Raw genomic sequence first — 19,217 nt, forward strand, 5'->3', positions numbered from 1 at the left:
TTTTGTTTTTTGTTGGTGTTTTGTTTTTTGTTGGTGTTTTGTTTTTTTTTTCAATGTGAATTTAGTTAAAAAAATGAAATACAAAAATGCCACCACAAAGTATCACCTCCCTCTGACAGAAAAGCTCCGAAACCAAGCCCCCAATTAAACAGATGTAGTTGTCCCAGACCAGCAGTGCCCTCAGAGATTCCCAAAGGTTGCTGTCCCCCTCTGCCACCTGCACTGATCTTCACTTTGCAGTAGTTCAAGTCTTCATAGCTGAAAGTGTTTTTAAGCTCAGCTAGATACCTAGTTGTATACATGCTAAACAACATTTGAAAATCAGTCCCACAGTGAATAGAAACAATCTGTCACTTTACTAATTCTAGTTAACACTTACATTAGACATCAAAACTGATGTCAGGAGTGTTTGATAACCTTAATCTTTTTTTTTTTTTTTTTTTTTTTATCTTAAAAGTTTTACTTAATCAGCATTTATGAAAGGTTATTAGTTTTGTGCATTTCTGGTGCTTTCCAGTTGCCATATTTATGTAGCTCAAAAGAACCGAGTAAACATACAACACCATTTCATCATTTCCCATTTTTGAACTGTTAAAACCAAGGTAATCCAAAGATGTGTATGTCTATAACAGTGGCTAATTCAGTGTATTTACCTAGCTTATAAGGTATCCTCTGGATTAGTGAAGCATACCTGAAAGGAGGCTGTAGCAAGGTGGCAGTTGGTCTATTCTCCCACGTGCCTGGTGACAGGACGAGGGGGAATGGGCTAAAGTTGCGCCAGGGGAGGTTTAGGTTGGATCTTCGGAAGAACTTCTTTCCTGAATGGGTTGTTAGTCACTGGAATAGGCTGCCCAGGGAAGTGGTTGAGTCACCATCCCTGGAGGTCTTTAAAAGACGTTTAGATGTAGAGTTTAGGGATATGGTTTAGTGGAGGACTTGTTAGTGTTAGCTCAGAGGTTGGACTGGGTGATCTTGGAGGTCTCTTCCAACCTACGTGATTCTGTGATCAAAGTTGGTGTCAGTGCTGTAATAATTAGACCAATGACTACCGGGGGAGAAGGCTATTAAAACTGGAATTAAATGAGGCTGCTTGCCTTGTTTGCTGTTTGCTTCCTTAACTCAGGAAGTTTAATTTAGGTTTAGCCTGAGACAATCAGAACCACTTCTGTGAATAGGAATTTGAACCGTGTTTTAAGGAGAGCACAGACAGCAGTACATCAAGTTAATGCTTCCTGGCTAATGTTTTTTTGATTTCAAGTAGATTAGGGAAATGACAATCTTCTTGTAGGAACCAAAAGGTGGGAATCCCTGTTGGAAATCATGAGCAGTTATCTTGCTTCTGATCCCAACACATGCCAGGGTGCAGGAGAGTCAGTCTCCTGCATCACCAGGGCCCCTCAAGATGTAACGGGAAGTGTCTGGCACCTTCTGCCTGTTTTTGTTGTGCATTTTGCCACACGGGTTCTTATACGTTCAGTATGATCTCTGAAGATGGACAGGAAAGATGTCAGTGGAGTTTACTTTTGGAAGTCACTGTTGCCACAGTCTTCTTACAAAATACCCAAATCTTAGAACTTCTGTTTCTGAGAGATTAATGGGGCCTTGGAGACATGCTTCCTTGGGTTAAGAGAGTGACCTTCCCCAGCTCAAACCCCACCACATGCTTTTTGTTCCTAAATCTAGCTCTGGAACAGCACCAAGTACAAAGTCAGCATACCTTTTCTTACGCACGTTCTTGTGTTCTGCAAAGCTAGGGCTGTCAAATTTTTATTTCTGTGTAAATAATGTAATTTACATTTTATTATTTATAAAATGTTATTCCTTTTATTCTGTAACAACAACTTGTCTTTGATAGCATTACTGCAGGAATAAATACGTCCTCTGTATGTTCAACTGTTAATTTTAAGAGTAATCAGAATATTTTTATGATGAATACATAAATATTTGTGGGATCTTTACAGGGAAAATGTAATTGTTAGAGGTGATATAAAACTCTGGCTGTAAAATCAAACTCTTGGAATTTGGATTGAAACTGAAGTGCTTTGTGAGGTACTGTAGCCATAGAAAAGGTTTGGTCAAATGAGACACTGGGAGCACTCCAGTATAGGACAAAAAGCCTGTGGCTGTGTTTTTTAAAGGCAAGAAAGGGAAAATCAGGAATCAAAAGTAGGTTGGAAGTATTTTCTGGTATTGTACATACATTTTTAACTTATAGCATGTATAATTATTTAAAAAAAAATAATTTAGGGGAAAAAACCGACACAAATCTATTAATTTCAGTCACTGCTTTCTCCTGTCTTCTCTTCCTCAAGTATTTAGTGAAAGGGAGGGGGAAAAAAAAACTGTCTGCATCTAAAAATAAAAGATCTCTGCTTGTTAATATAGTGCAAATAGGATTTAATGAGCTATGGAAATATTCTTAATGACTGTAAGCATGAGCCAGTGCTGGATAATAGTACCAACACCATAAAACATCTTCTACCTTAATGTACTTAACAACAATTATTGTAATTAATTTTATAAGCCCAAGAATGGGCTGTAAGTTGTAGTGTGTATGTATAGCAGTCTATGTGGTGTGTATGTGTAAGGGTAAATTTCAACAAGAATCTTAATGAACTTAGTGTTATGTTGATTTACACCTGGGGTAGGCTCAATTATGTTTCTAAAGCTGAAATCTAGAACTCATGAACTGGGCCACTGGGATATATATATGAAGTACTACTCACATTCAAAGGACCTACAAAGATAGGCTTTTAAAAAGATTTTTTTATAATGCAGGTGTTTTTTTTTTTAATGTAGACATAGTGGCAGTTGTGCTGGCACTGTTGAGTGTATGAAAACGCTGGTGTTTAATCAATATCTATCCAAATGGTACATAAATTTCAGCTATTTTTATAAGATGAAAAATGCAGGAGTCCTCTCTTGACAAAAGGATAACTTGAACTTAATGTTCCTCTAGCTGTTACTATGTGCTGATACTTTCCCTTTGTAGCAGACAGCATAGTTCTGTTTTACCTTTTCTTTTCTAATTTTTGCCTTCTTCCAGTAATTGATGGACAAAGAGAGAGACTAAGTGGAAGTACAATAGATAACAAACCAAACATAGGACTTAGGAGCCTTCATTAAGGAAGTGTTCTATTGTTAACCGACACACCTTTATTTTGATGTTCAACTGTGATACCCATAGCTTTAACATCTGTGGGATTAAATTCAGGCATGCAGAAGTGATGCAGGTTTCCTATGGTCATGGACTGAGTTAAGATCTTGCCCAGGTATCTCACACTTGTATCTGTTATGTTGGCCACATGATCATTTTTCCCAGATGATGTCACTATTTTTAAGTGGGTATCTTGGTCTAGTCTATCAGCTGCCTCTCCTCTGTGAATCAAAGTACTTGTCTTCACATGTTCATGTGCTGGTCAGTCATGAACTTAAGCTCATGAGTTCAAGATATGTATGCCTTTGCCCTCTTCTTCTGTGAGACCAAATAGTGGTTCATCTGACTGCTGATTACCGGTTAAATTTTCATCCTTTATTATATGTATGAGGCTTTGTGGCAGACAACTTCTTAGCTATTTCTGTTAATCTGTGTCAATTTTTCCTTTGTAAAATAAGTATCTAGGCCTTGCACGGCTGAATATTCATCCTCTTAGAAAAAAACAGAACTCAAAATAACCCAGTTTTCATTACTTTGCTGCTACTTCCTCCTCAGTCATCTCCCAGTTCAGTAGCTTATCACTGTCTTCTCTGTCAGAGGCTCCCTTTCCTTGCTGTAGGTGTTTGGGTTAGCCTATCCCATCCGAAATTACACATCTTTGCTTTACCTTAGCCCAAGACTCCTTACCAAACTTACCACTTGCATGAAGGTATCTATCCAGTGGACTCTCAGTAGTTTTTGGGTAAGATTAGGCTTTTCTTCATATTGTTGTACTGTACATAAATATAAATGTACATAATTTTATACAAAGGCCATTCCCTTAGTCTCTCTTCATCTTGAAATCATTCCAGTGATCCCATTTAAAAAAAAAAAAAAAAAAGTTAACTCAAAATAACCAGTTGCAACTCAGACCTTTTTGGTCCTGACCTAGCCCAACATTTTTATGCTAGTTTAAGACCTTTTCATACTAATTTTTTGTCAATATGCCTGTAAATCTCTCCGCTGTACTGTGAGTTATCAATTGGCGCTTTGTACACTTTGCTTTGCCTTTGGAAGAGACAATTACTTGTGTTCAGTTATGTGTTCAGTTACCTCTGTCTTCCAGAGATATCAAGGGACTTTAAAAGGTTATGGGAAATGCTTGGATTTATTTTATGAAATCTTCTTGCTAGATACCTAAATGGTCGGTCTCTCCACTAACAAGATAACTGAATTCTCAAAGAAATAAATGACTGAGGGTTTTAATTTTTTTAATGAAGAAAGTTTATTGCAGGTCTTTCTTTTACAATTCTAGTAGAAAGTATAGCTAAGAAAGAAAATGATCTATGACCAATTCATAAGAACGAGCAAAGGAAAAGAATAAGCTGAATAGATACAATATTGAACTAAGCAGTATGGTAAAGATAAAACCTCATCTACCTGTGACTGCAGATTAAGGATAGCTGCTCCCCAGTCCTTGTTTCCAGTGCCTGCACCAGGTGAATAGGGGGATAGCACTGACAAACCTCTGACAGCTACTTTTGTGGGTAGCTTTTCTTTGAGGCCATTTGTAGTAGCTCCTCTATCAGCTTGCCCTAGAAGTAGGAACTGCTCCATCCATCCTAGTTCAGATGACATGCAGCAGGCTCTCTGTTCACAGCTCCAAAGTCATTTCATTGTATCTAATAGGTGGCCCGACTCTGGAGAAAGGTGTGGATGCGACATTTGTGATTAGGATAGAAAACAGCTTGAACAAAAAAAAGGCTTCCTTGACTCCAGTCTTCATTACAAATAGATGTCCAGTGCTCATGTTCATATTCCAAGTCACTTTATTTTCGCATTATCTAAACACTACCCTGCAGCCTGCAAGTCTAAACAAACTTTATGCAGAAATTACCATCTTTCCCTGTATCTCCAGTGTTTGCCTCATGATATTTTACAGTTAGTTCATTAATTTTTTTTGTGTGTGTGTGAAAATATGCCTCTCCAACTCTGGTAGAAACTTGACTAAATAGAGGCATCAGAATAGAAGGTGAATACACGTTTTCTTCTCTTGTCTTCCTCTCTTGCTTTTCTGAGAATCCTCATCAAAAGAACACAATGGGGCCTGCTGGTAGAAGCGAAGCCTGGCAACTGTTCATCATCTCAAATGCCTATATAAAAATATGGTTAGCTACACAGTTAAGTTAGTCTACTTACAGAGCCCAAGGCTGTGTGAATGCAGTAAATTAAACTAACACAGGTAAGTTAAAAATCATCTAACATTACCAGAATCTTTCTCCCAAGTGATGTTCTCCAGACTGAGGGCAAAGAGCACTCAGAAGACCAAACTCGTTCACCCGCCGTTAGAATTTCAGTCTCTCATGGCAGAGCCTGCCCTGAGCTTGCCACAGGAGGGTGCAAGAAAACTGGAAACGAACCATCATATGAGACGAAGAGTAACTGTGGCAAGAGTGCAGGGAGCTTCAGTTGCACTTGGTTTAATCAGTCCTACACACCAGGCTGATCCCCAGCAAACTCAGGAGACACCGAGGTGGGGAGCGAGGGGGATCTGACTGGCTCAGAAGCAGCAGGGAGGAGGGTCTTGGACCCAGTCACACGAGGATCATCAGCTGCAGCAGTAATTGCAGAAGCTGTCTCCATTCCAGCTCTATCGGAGTCCTGACAGCGCTTGCTGCAGAAAATCTGACTCTCTTTATCTAGAGCTGTGTTCTAAAACCAAACAAGAAACCCAAGGCAAAATATAAAAACCAGCAGTTAAATCAAAGCCCCGAGTTAACTTCAGGGTTAAAATAATCTACAAGACATCAAGTGCATGCATTTGGGCCAGAAAAAAGGAGAAATAAAATTAGAAATCTTATTTAGATGTAGGTTTATTATGGTGTAGTCTTTAGAAAATGCATCTTCCAGACCTATGTTTGCTGTGATGGTCAAGCTGACAATTTTGTCTTGCAAGTCTGATGTGGAAAAAAAAGTGGTTGTCGTATAGTCTGAACTCTTCATACTAGCTTTTAGCAAAACTTATGTACCTGCAGTTGTGTAGATACAGGAAGTACCATAATACTTTTTAATTTAAACATATAATTTAAATATATGCTTCTATAACCACAAGGAACAGAACTGCATCAGTTTTTGAGGATGACAGATGAAAATGTAAGGAATTTTTCTAAGTAGACTCCTTTTCTGTTTCTTGTTGAAAGAAGGAAGGTGAGCTCTCCTGCAACCGACAGAGTACAGTGGCAAAACCATGTTAATTTCTGAACACTATACCTGAAAATGCACAGGTTTAATGAAGAAGACGTTATCCTGGAAATTGAGAACGCTGTAGTGCAATAGGTGGATTATCTTAGAGTCTGTGGTGTCTGCTGAATCAGACACCTTTCATAGCCTATGGAGGCTACTGCAAATTTATATTAAACCACAGAGTAATGTTTCATTTCTAGGAGGATATTTGAAGTGACCTAGAGGGAAATCTTGTAGTGCCTGTGTCAAAACTGTCTTTCAGCATTGTTTTCTAAGACTTGGAGGGACAGCACAATGGGTCTTGTTTCACAGTTTGAAGGCTTATATTGATCGTTATAAAACCCTGTAAGTCTTGGCTTAACCATTTGCTTCATGGAAGAGCTTTAACTACCACTGATAATATAGATTTAAATTAATACAGATTAAGTTCTTTGTAGTTTATTCAGTTATGTATAGTGGTGCAAGGTATGCTTATTCCAGTCAAGTATAGCTTGGGCTTTCTACAGTAATCTACAAACGTGTGATACTTGAATACTTGAAAGCCGAGTGCAAATATGTGCTTCACTTTCACAGTGACCTCTGCATATGTATGTGTAAGCATTGTAAGACACTGGTTTTTGGAATCATATTTTGAGCTGGGATGTACTAACTGTGCAGGAAGATCAGGTGCTCTGCCTTCTCCTGAGCAATTAAAAGAAGAAATTGCTACAGAAGACTTTTGTAATGTGATAATTTCCATGTATTAGTGGAATTGGTCTAACACACTATTCACTAAAATTTGTTGTTTTGATACTGAAATAATTTTCTGATACAAGTTAACTTCAGTATGTATGTGTTTCAGCCACGGTTTGTTGCATCAAGGTCACCAAGGACAAGGCAGAGAAAAAGTAATATCCTCTCTCCAAATTGGTCATGTAGCTAGGTAGTGAAAACTTTCATTATGGGGTACTGAAATTCAAATTTCTCTTTTACTTGACTTTGGCAAAGAGAGCTGGATTGGCATCTCCAGTTTCTCAAGTAGAGGACTTCTGTAGTTTGCAGGTGTATGGAGGGCAGGTTGTTCTGGAATCGTTCTCACTCAGAATTTCCTGCTAGAACTATTCTAATTTGTATAACGATTAAAACTCAGGAAAAAGCTAGAGCCAGTTTACTCTATTCTCTCCTTTTGAAAAACACTCCCCTTCCTACTGACTCTGGCTTTGGGAATGGCTCAGTTCCTTCTGAGTAGAACTGATGGAATAGAAGACAGTGATCCATGTTGGATTGTCCTTAACACCAGTGATTCAAATTACTGTTTTGGATCAATGACAAGGGCTCCTACACCTGCCTCTTATCCATCACAGCGGAGGTGCAAAGATCTCCCTCCTGTGCTTTTCAGACTTAACTCTGCTTTCTGTTGTGTTTTGTTAACTCTTTTTGCATGCTACATGAGGTTTAATGAGCAGGCTAGGTGGGAATCATCCAGCAGCCTGGTGATGCCCCCCTCCCTGCAAGGCCTTCCTGACAGGCTTTTTAGCCCCAAGTACTGAGGATAAGCGCCCCTTAAAGGCAAGGGCGTTAAGTATTTTGAAGTGAGGGGTTTTGTTTTGTTCTGTTTTTCAAGTTACAACAGAAGTCTACATGCATTCAGGCACAAGGAGAAAATTCAATAGTTCCCAATTGAATTCTCTGCTTCTAGCAATCAACTTTGCAAATGAAGCATGCAAGGGAATGTCTAGCTGAACTGTAGCTAGACTTTTGAGATTAGCTATGACATGCACTAGGTTTACCATTATCAGTGTAGCTGCTATGCAGGCAGGCTTGCATTTCCTCTTTTACTTGCTGGAAAAAGAATTGTGAATAAATAGGTTCCTGCTGTTTGAGGGGCAAGGCACTGTATTTAAAAAGGGAAAGGAAAGGCAGTACTTCCAGCTCATGCAGATGGTGCTGTCCTCACAGCAGCTTCTGATAGTCATTCACACCGTGCATATAGCAATACAACACATGTAATAAAATTTAGGATTTTTTTTCCTTTTTTTTAGAACTGAAGAGGATATTGAATTTCACTGTTCTGGAGGAAGAAAATTTTTTATTAAGTTAGGACTGATTGCTTTCTGACTATCTCTGTTACACATGATGGCCAATGAGACATTATTTTATAAAAACAATTCTTATTTCAGTGGTTTGTTTGTTGTTTGTTTTGTTTGGTTTTGGTTTCTTCTTCACAGAATTCCCACCTTTTCTTTCATCAAGCAATTCTACATTTTGTTAGTTTGGGCTACTGTCTGTGTCACATTCACAAGGCATGTGTGCCAGCTGTCAGTCTGTTCTCTGGACATACAAGGGTATCCAATGTTGTAGCTTTGTGGTTTGAACAAGAGCTGATGTGTACATTTTCTAATGCTTTCAGATCTAAGATGTACATATATATACACAAAATTTCTCAGGAATAGACTAAGATACGTCTGAGGAGGTAAGAAATAACTATTTATATCAGTGCTAGCCTAGAAAATTTCAAATATGCATTTCTTAATATAGAAAACTCCCTTGCAAGTATTTAGAAGATTTTATTTTAGCATTTTTATGTGGTGGTAAAGCTCTTTCCGCTTCAGACTGGCTGAATTATTTCTCCTTTTTCCTTGTGACAAACAGAGCACATGTTTTTGTGCAGCGGAACGAAGCACTGCAGTTAGTACGTACCATTGCCTTGGACCTACTCAGAGGAAAGCAATGCAGGCATTGGGAAAGGAGGAAAAAGGAAGGAAGCAAGGGACAGAAACTAGACTTACTTTAAGCAGAACTAACACAATTGCAGCAAATTTAGATTTAACAGAACATTTATAAACTGACAAAAAAAATCAGTAATGAGTTAACAGCAACATGCTTTTAGGGGCAGAAAGTCTCCTGCGCAAGAACACTGAAGTAGGTATGTGCAGTTTTACTTATCTGCCACATGGTGGTATTATCTGCATTGGCCAGATGACAATATTTGAATGAGGTGATGCTAAAAGGGATTCCATTAAATATATATTGCTGATTTAGCAATGCACTGCAATACACGAGAATTACAATACTGTGCTTGTCTGAATGTTTTTAAGTGATGATTTCTACAAGTGAATAACAAACTGGGCAAGAATAACAAACTGGGGACTTAACTCTCATTAGATTACACTTTTTCTGAACAAGATGTTTCCCTTCAGCAGTAACTGGGAACTGCATTCAGATCTAAATAATTAATTGTTTACATCCTTCCATACTGGTTAGGAGGAAATAAGGCAGACAAAGGGAAAATTAAAATAAAAGTTTTAACAACATGTACTTTCCTGGCTGAAGGGATGGCAGTAGTAACAGAATCAGGAAAAAAAATCTACACCAATAAGAAGCCAGAAGCTACGCTGTGTCAGAGATCTGAGATAGGCTTAAGTGGCATGCAAGTTGGAGAGGGGCTGAGAGTTAGAATTAAAATTGCTCTTATTACATATAGTGCATTTTATACCAGTTTTCGGCTTCAGGCTTATCCATAGTCTCAACAGTATAAAGAATGAAGCTCTGAAGTCCCTCTCAAACTGTCAAGTCAAACTGTCAAATGAAATGCAGACAACAGCATGAACCTGAAATACATTTTCTGACTTCTCTCATTTTTATTTTGTTACCACCTTTCCATGTTAGATCTTTTGCTTATTTAATTCATATAAATGCATTTGCAAAAGTGTATATATATATATGCAGACATGTTATTTAAATTTGCCTACTTAAAGTTGATAAGAACAACTCTTTGGTAACATAAGTGGGCTGGACTTTGAGTAATTAATACTATCAGGGAAAAAAGTCACTGGTACATTACTATCAGCTATGGCTTTATTTTTCTTTTAATAATGGAAGATATTCTGTGCACAGTGTGCACCCTTGCATTAAACTACAATGGACAACTATAAGACAAGAATGGCAGTTCAGCCTCTAGAACTGTTGACTTTTTCTCTGCACAAGTGACTAGTCAATTACGAGTGCAGTTCTGAGCACTGTCAACAGTGAACTGCATTTCTTCTGCCATGATTCATATATCTGCCTGCTATAAGTACTGCTTATGTAAGTTAAGCTATAGGTCATCGGGGTTCCTTTATATGCTTTGAATAAAGTTCCCCATTAGGGAACATACATGTGGTTAGACTGGGACAAAATTAATGTGGTAAATATTAAATATTATGAAAAAATTCCAAAATGGATTCTGGTTTCCGCACAAGCATAGTATTGAACAACAGCATGCTCGAGATCAAACGTTGGTTTGGCATCTGGGAAGAGCCAACTTAACTAACTGGGTGATCAATATGATTAAAAACAGCATTACAGATTTTATAATGAAAAATTTCAAATCATTCATGAACTCCATTTCAACATACTACTACTTAGTGTTAACGTGTATCTGAAAGCTTGCTTTTATAGCTCAGCTAGCACGCTGTGGTAGACTTGGTTGCTCTCAAGCAATGATGGGAGAATCCACACAGTACACAGATAAAAACTAGAATTAGAGACTATTCTAGCTTTGCTTTTGCTATTCTTGCACCACACACGCTCATAGAGCACTGTTAGAAAAATTGCGAAGTGTAATACAGAATGTATAAAACCATTTATTTTCACTTACCATGATGACAGAAACCCCAGCAGATGTATTATTTTGCTTGGGTAGGGTGTTGTTAAAGTGCTGCTTCAGTTTACCTGTTACTTCAGCTTGCATATTATTCTCCTGGGAAGCATCATCCTGTGTAAGAACAAACATAATACTGAAGTTAGGGAATAGTAACAAAACATTTAACATAACTGAGCAAAAAGAGAAATTTTGTATTATCTGGAGGTACTTCCTGCAAACTAATCATTTAGATAAGCAGCCCAAAAAGAATGCCCTCTCATATGCGAGCTATGGTTCAAACTGGTTAAGAGAAATTACATAGGAAAGGAACATAGCAACTGGTGTTTTATTTATGACCTCCTATTTCTTAAAATGCTATGTGACACTGTATACTTTCAGTCCATTAATTTGTCCCACTATAAGTTTTATTCGAGCATAACTATAATGTTAAAAATAAAAAGCATATTTGTCAGTTGGTTTTATTTATATCAGCGTTTTAAATGGCCCATCACATCCCCAAAAACGTGGAAATAAAATACAGTGCCATAAATACATTTTAAAGGAGCTGTTATGAATAGACACAATAATTACAGTGGTTTTCACATGTTTGAGGGAACTCCATATATCATATTGGTCTCTCTTTTAAAATGTGTGTGGAAGGTTGGCTATATACATGTAAACCTAATATTTATTAATAAAAACAGGATTTTAAATCAATAAGCAGTGCAGATGAAGTATCTGGCTGTCATCAGCCTAGTGCTTATGTGAAAAATAATATAATTTACTGATTTTATTTCTCTTGTGAAAAAATAGGCAATAGTAGTTTAAGTAGCATTGCAGCAAGATGTCAACATGCGCAATAGTTACTTTATTAAAAGTTAATAATGAACAATAGTTAATAATAGTTTATTAATAGTTGCTCTATTCTTTTAGAGCACAGTAGCTAACAGAACTGTTAGAGTTGTAGCTAACTTCAGACTTGTGCTACTCTAACATTTGGAAAAGGGACTTAGTGGTTCAATAAACAGAAATGGGCATAGCAGAATTGTGTTGCTGCTTCTGAGAACTACACTGTAATAATTAGTTTTATAGATTTAATAATAAATTAGAGACAAAATATACTTTACTCACTGAAACCCAGGGATGGCTTAGGATTTGTGCAGCTGTGTATCGAGCTTCAGCATTCACGTGTAACATCAGGCTAATTAACTCCTTTGGAGAGGAGGAAAAAAAAAAAAGTTTGAGTGGAATGGGGAATGGCATTACAATGGAAAAGAGCTATCTGTACTGAATTCTTCTCAGTGCAACTATTATTGTATTAATGATTCACTGACTTTTTTAAAACCAAACAAAAAGTAAACGTTGCAAACATCAGCAATAATATTCCAATTTGTTCTCTACATTCATGCAGGGGACCAGAATGAAAACAAACCTGGGACAAACATGATCCTCTCTGGGCAGGGTACGTAGTTACAGTACGTAAAGAGTACAAATCAGAGGTAAGAAACTTCATCAGAAATTCAAGAAACTGCTGACATTATTTTAAAACTACATTCTCTTACGTGTTCCACCAGAAGAATAAAAGGACATTTAACTCAATTCCCCAGCTCAGAATCACCTGGTATAGGAAAAGGCAAATAGATAGGGGAAAATACTTAATTACATGCTTAAACCAAAAAAGATTTGGGATTATGATTTTCATCATGATTTGTTTGCAGCTTTCTTCATGTTTTAGAGGCACGAGACCAGGTGTCTTCAGCTTTATCAAATGCCTCCGTGGACCTTTTATTAATGGTAAGACTGTGTTGCTTATGGATATGATAAACCTTAAAGAGGTTGTTATTGCAAAGCAGACAGTAAAGTTTAAAAACAACCCCCCGCCCCCCCAAAAAAACAAACAAAAAAAAAAACAAAAAAAACCACTTTCTTCAATTATTTATTGTTATGTAAGTAACAGCTAATTTACTGGTGTAATTCCTAGTTCTACAAGCCTAGCAAGACAAGTATTTCCTTCTCCCTTATGAACAAATTCATGTACTTAAAGCCAAATTCCCCTTTCAAAAACTTTTTATAACCTCCAAATTGTCAGTCATATTCACTCCTCAAAAGTATTTCAAGATTAGTCATCACTTCAGTTTTGAGAAAAGGCTCCTTCATGCAAATAACATACAAACTGAGAGGTTTCTCAACCAGCCAAGTCACTTAGTCTGTGTAAACCTGAAGTGAAAGACGGCTTCTAGTACCAAGACTGAGAGCCTTATTTGTTCTTAATGCAAGTCTGGAAGAATAGGAGATGACTGGAGCTTGGGAAACACTGGCAGATCAATAAATTTGCTCTCTTTTCAGGTAACAGCCATTGGGAAATTCAGGAAAAAATGCAACTTCTCATTAGCTGGATAATAAATAACCTCTCTGTGCTAATGAGAATCTTTAGACATCATTTAGAGAACATTACCTGAATTAACTTGACAAGTGGGGTTTAACATTTGAAACCTTTATCCTACAGAATCAATCATTTTAAACACAAACGTCAATGATAACACAAGAACTATTAGCAATGGCAAATAAGCTGGCTGCAACTCTTGGAAAGTTCTAATAATTGGCTCTAGAGTAAAATAGGAACAAATAATATCAATTGTATTCAGTCCACATAGCAATCATTCTTCTTTTAAAATAATGTCAGGAGGGGAAAATCCAGAGACAGTTATGTTATAGTGGAAGTGCTGAACCTGCTATAAATAGTCCTTCATTAAGTAAACCCAACATGATGTTCACTGAATGCGACTGCCATTTTGCTTACTTACTTATTCACTCAGACAACAACACGATAGTAGGTCTGCAAAACCTGAGCTTTCATCAAGCACTATTAAGCTAACTAAAAAGTCACAGCAGTTGGAGGAGTAGGTAAGTCTGTTCTGAATCTTCTGTTCTGCATTTTCAACAGGGTACAGTCTTCTCAGTGGCTTGTCAGAAACTGTTTTCCATGTTAGACAGCGTATAACTTGTACCTTTGCTGAATCAGTGATGTTATCCCAGTAGGGCGAAGGAAATTCCAGCTTCCCAACAAGTATCTGATCAAAAAGGTCTTCCTGAAGGTTGTTTTCACTGTAGAACAGCAATAATTTAAAAAGGTCAGAAGAAAGAAGTCTGGCACGAGTTTTTTTAATTTGATTTTGAAATGGAACAGAAATGATTTTATATTAATTATTACAAGTGCATAATTTGCAGGCTTATATAGTGGCAGCATTTTTGAGGTCTTTGCCACAGTTACACCATCAGGAGTGATAAGAACAGAAAAATACTTCTACTGGAATAGAGACTACATAGCTAACACATCATGCAGTGACAGTAAAGGTGATTCAAAGATAAGTCACTTGCCAGCCTAGCTCTAAAGGCCCTGCCACAAAAAGACTATGATATGGGAAGAAGTATAGTGAAATGAGCCTCTTCTACTAAGCTAGTGTAACAGGATAATTTTCAAAAGCTAAAGAGATGATATGGAAAACACATGATCCACCGAGTACTGGCAGGCTACTGAGGGGGTAAGTTCCTTTTTATCAGAAGTATGGTATCATAAATATTCAAACATTATTTACAAGAATAACGGGAAGGGGAGAATTCCTGATTAAAATGCACTAATTCCTTCTCATTCCCTGGCAAAAAAAATTACTGAGGAGCAAAGCTTATCCATCTGACTGTTAGTAGACTTCATGCATACTGGGATATTAAGCAGCCAGAATCATGTTAACAGACTTCCATCAACCATATGACACTTGCAAAAAAAATTAACAAAATTAAAAATGCAATATATATAAGTTCTTCCCCTCGCCTCAGTATACTATTAACTTTTTTTCCACTTAACACGAAACCAATAAGCTGCTGTGTCCAAGCAGAAACACAAGAGGGCAAAGCATACTCATTCATTCAACTGGGTCCAAGGTAGCAGACAAAAGAAACTATGCTCTCACACCACCACCACATCCCTGGACACTGCAGTAACCAGCTGCTCCTATAGAAAATTAAGGAAATAAAATCCCAAAACAATCCCATGACAAGAGGCACAACTTAAACCAATTTTATAAAGGACCAAGCAGGTAAAGGAAATTTATCAGTCTAATCCATTTCTTTTCCCAAGGCACCTTTTCCAAGGAGACAGATAAGGCTTACTTACAGAGAGGAGATACAGTGACACTCACCTGCGAAAAGGTGGAAATCCACATAACAGTATGTATGTTATCACGCCTGCAGCCCAAATATCTACCTTTAAGCCATATCTGAGGAAACAAGATTGTGTTACTTGTGCTCTATTGAAAAATAAAACTAATTTCAATCAAACAATTGATGAAAATTACATGAACATACATTGCAATTCTGCTATAAATTACTTGCTGATGATGTGGATTTTACTTAGGGTCCTTCACAGACTTAGGAAGCCCTGATAACATGATTTTCCACAGAATTCCATCCCTGCCTCCCTCACTACCCCAATTCAATTTGGCATCAAGGTTTCCCAATCCAGAATCACTGACGATAAAAGACAAGGATGCGCCTTCTTAGTCCCCATGCCAGAGTAACTACCTCTGACATTATTATGTGTTGCTAAGCAACAAGAAAGATTCTTCCAGTTTCCTAAATGAATGAGTAACACAGGGATAAAGAACTGCACCTTCCTTTTAAAGCACAGAAATTAAAGCACTAGAGGTCAACAAGAGTTTTTTTTTTCTTATTTCTTTTCCCATTCAGTAGCTTCAGTTTGTCCAAATGTAAAACATACCGATGAAACGCACTTTGACATTTGAGATCACTGCAGCTCTGAAATATTTGTCAATATGACAAATGCACTGAACAATGCTTGAAACAATGCAACAAACCTTCCTCCATTAGGAGGATCGAATTCACAGTTAAGGCAAGAATTAGCTAAGATGGAATGGAGAGCTCTTGTCTAGTAGGATGGAAGACTGGTTAAGTTCTACCCTTTCACAAAATTATTTTGTATTTATGCAACCACCTGTTTAAATACAGAAAAATGGGGTTGTTTAATTAAACCAACAGGGTGAGTGGGGAAATTGGCCTCCTTCAGGAGCTGAATGCTACCAGTTTTCTCGTAATTATTTTGGTTGAAAGAGATGGAGGACCATCCTATTAGCGCATTCTAGTTCTTACAGCAGTTAGGAGCTACCTGCCAAAAATATCTGGTTACAAGACCTATGTCTTAAGTTACTTATCCTCACCCTGTCTCTGCAATGATTTCTGGAGCCACATATGTGGGAGTACCACAAACAGTATATAAAGGTCCTTCAACCACAGTTGCCAGTCCAAAGTCTCCTAGCTTCAAAGACTTGGTTCCATCTGGATATTCACAGACCTAGAATTGGGAAAAGAGAAACAGAATGGTGAAGAGGATATTTGCATTTTTTTTTAAAATCTTTTGATTTACTTGGAAAATAATCATCATCACGCTGAGAAGGTAGGAAAAAGATGTAACTTCAACAGCCCTGTATTACAGCTGGGTTAAGGTCCATGATTCTTGAATGTGTTTTAAGCTATAGACTTTCTAAGAACAAGCTTCTCTTGACAGTCCATAAGTAATCCATAAGTCCAGCCATAAGTAATCTCAATTTGAAAAAAGAAATATATGAAAATATTTTCTTGCTATAATTTACTCTGCTTCTGGACATTCTAGTCTTTGCAAGTTCTTAAAAATCCAGAAACTTAAAATTTCTCTTACTAATATTTTGTAATTTACGTAAGACTTTTACAAAGATGGCTATATTATACATCTGAGAAATGGTAGGTCGCTTTCCAGGACACTCAGAGTAACTTCTTAATGGGACTGACATAAATGTCCAAGAAAAAACAACAAAACAAAACAAAAACAGAAACAACAACAACAACAACAACAACAAAAAAGGAAACTGTGTAACTCTTGGCTCCAGTTAGGCCATGTCTTTGCACTACTGTAAAACTGCATTATGTACTTCATCTTACACTGAAGGAATCCTGGTCTCTATAGAGTGGAACATGAATTGGCACATTATGCTAACAAATCAAACAAAGCTTTGGCTGAAAGACAGATGTTTAAATTAAGCTGTCTGTTCAGCTTAAGACCAAGTTTTTTTTCATTTAATACTTACACTTGCTAATAAATTCTATGCATAGAGATTTCTGCTGTATCTAGTATATCTTTCATTTCTATGTAATTTTCTAGAGACCTAGATAAAATTACAATGTTAAAGTGTTTTAAGTACTTCTTGATCGCTAACTCTACAGCTACCTCAATAAAATAATCTACTAGGGAAATACAGCACAAACTTCTAGAGTCTTTATAACTGTTGGATAGATTGTTTCTCCATCCCAAAACAAGGGACATTATTTTGAAGGTTGTAATAGTTTTGTCTTACTTATAAATATTTTATAGAACTTAATTACTTACACATATCTTTTAGAAATTGCTTCTTAATACACACCTTTTTATGAGCAAAGATTAACATAACATATTCAATAGTCAATTAAAAAAAAAAAAGTGTTTATGTAAGAATGGAGCAAGCTGTTACCTAAATTGTTATGAAATCTCCATCTTCCTCCTCATTACATTTGTTTTCTACTGAGCAATGTCACTTTCACCAATGAATCCTCATGTACTTGTTTCTCAGCATGAAATTCAGTGTAAGTGTATTTGTAAATTCAGAGCTCCCATCAGAAAACACTTAGAGACTACAACTGGGCTCATTTGTTTTGGACAATGTCCGTGACTACAATTTTTTCCAGTTTATTTTCATGACTGGAAAGAATGATCATCACGCACAAATAAACTGAGAAAAGTACATCTGTTCTGCTACGTTTAAGTAAAATGAAACATCTGAGAACAATACGTGTCAGATAATGGATTTTGCAGGGGAAGCAAGAGTCCAGATAACCTTGTTTGTATCCTTCTATAAAAGTAGCTGTTTGAAAAACAGCATGTATAAAAAAGAAAAAATAATTAGAATCAAGCTGTCACTTGACTAATCTTTTCTGATCCTAAGATTTCACAACTGGCCATTGCTCAGTCCTTGTGGTTTGGTTGCTTCCTGAATCCAAAACACATTTACTCCCATTCATAGAACTATGCTCAAATGAGAACTGCAAGCTGTCTGGACAAAGTCTGAAATGAAACCAACTGAATTAAAAGTGGAGTGCCAGCACTATAATAAATAATCACACTCATGTCCACAAACACTCATCTGCTCTGCCCCAAATAACAACTGGAGAAAAGCAATTTATCCACAGAAAATAAGTCTGAACAGTAATATGAAACTTTCAGCTGTGGACAGTTTGTATAATTGGCAAATGCTCGAAAATTTACAATATATCTTATCGTCTCTGTTGTTACTTTTAAAATTCTGTCTTGAGGACTGAAGAACAAACTTGCTGCAAAATATCTGTATGGCTAATTCTGATAACACCCTCGGCAATTCACTGTTATTTGTTATCCAATAGCACTACTCTCTTCTTCTGCCTACTTTCCACGACACAATGCACCAAATGAATGTGAATGAATACTTGTTCACCAAAACCAGAAGAGATGAAAAGGTAACAGTTCTCAAACCTAACATTTCTATGGAAGTAGCAAAGTCAGTCAATTACCAATGAATACCTTCCAAAAAGATATCCTGAGAAATACAATCTGAGGCTAGCGACACGTGTAAAAGCTCTTAAAATAACCAAATGTGACTGCACAGCTTGCTCTGAGTAAGGTGCAATATTGTCAGATCAGCACAGTAGAGATGGTACTTCCCTCAGCTTGTTCCATGACACAGCACCAAATTATTCCCTTTGTGAGGCCATGACTCAGGTGACTGTTAAATTATGGGTTGGGGTTAATTTTCTGGTTCCTTGCTATAAAGAAAGAAGAGAAAAATGGTATGGCAACTTTTTGCCACAGTGCAGCTGGAGCAACTGTTCAACGGAGCTGTCTGCCAGCTGTTAAATCAGACCATAAGCCTCAAGCAATTAATATGCAGGGGACCAATCCCAGAATGCAGATAAATTTTAAATATAATACAAAAAATATAATTATATATGTGCAATTTATTGTAGCTGCCAAGCTGTAGGTTACAATCAGATTGGAATATCTAGTTAAAGATTTTTTTAAACCATAGGAATGTTTTACCTAATCTTAGTCTCAGAGTTGCAGTTATACTAGAAGAGTTCAGTAAAGAGAAAGCAGACTACAAAGTAGTCAAGGTTCTGTGC

General features: G+C 37.0%; 1 protein-coding gene across 6 annotated transcripts in view; it reads right to left on the minus strand.

The window, feature by feature from the left end:
- Positions 1-4,414: 4,414 nt before the first annotated feature.
- Positions 4,415-19,217, minus strand: part of DCLK2 (doublecortin like kinase 2) — an 84,952-nt gene continuing 70,149 nt past the window's right edge. For 2 of the 6 annotated variants that reach the window (XR_004750517.1, XR_004750516.1), the window contains 7 exons: positions 16,214-16,347; positions 15,179-15,256; positions 13,991-14,087; positions 12,114-12,194; positions 10,998-11,114; positions 9,855-9,937; positions 5,711-5,848 (listed from right to left, as the gene is read on the minus strand). Coding sequence is in view for 4 of the 6 variants with exons in the window: in XM_035325423.1 (XP_035181314.1) it covers positions 5,627-5,848; positions 10,998-11,114; positions 12,114-12,194; positions 13,991-14,087; positions 15,179-15,256; positions 16,214-16,347 (729 nt within the window). In the remaining 2 variants the exon portion in view is untranslated. The other 4 variants (XM_035325423.1, XM_035325422.1, XM_035325425.1 and 1 more) reach the window with 3 other exon arrangements.

Source organism: Oxyura jamaicensis, chromosome 4 (assembly GCF_011077185.1).
Source record: "Oxyura jamaicensis isolate SHBP4307 breed ruddy duck chromosome 4, BPBGC_Ojam_1.0, whole genome shotgun sequence".
NCBI classification, from domain to species: domain Eukaryota; kingdom Metazoa; phylum Chordata; class Aves; order Anseriformes; family Anatidae; genus Oxyura; species Oxyura jamaicensis.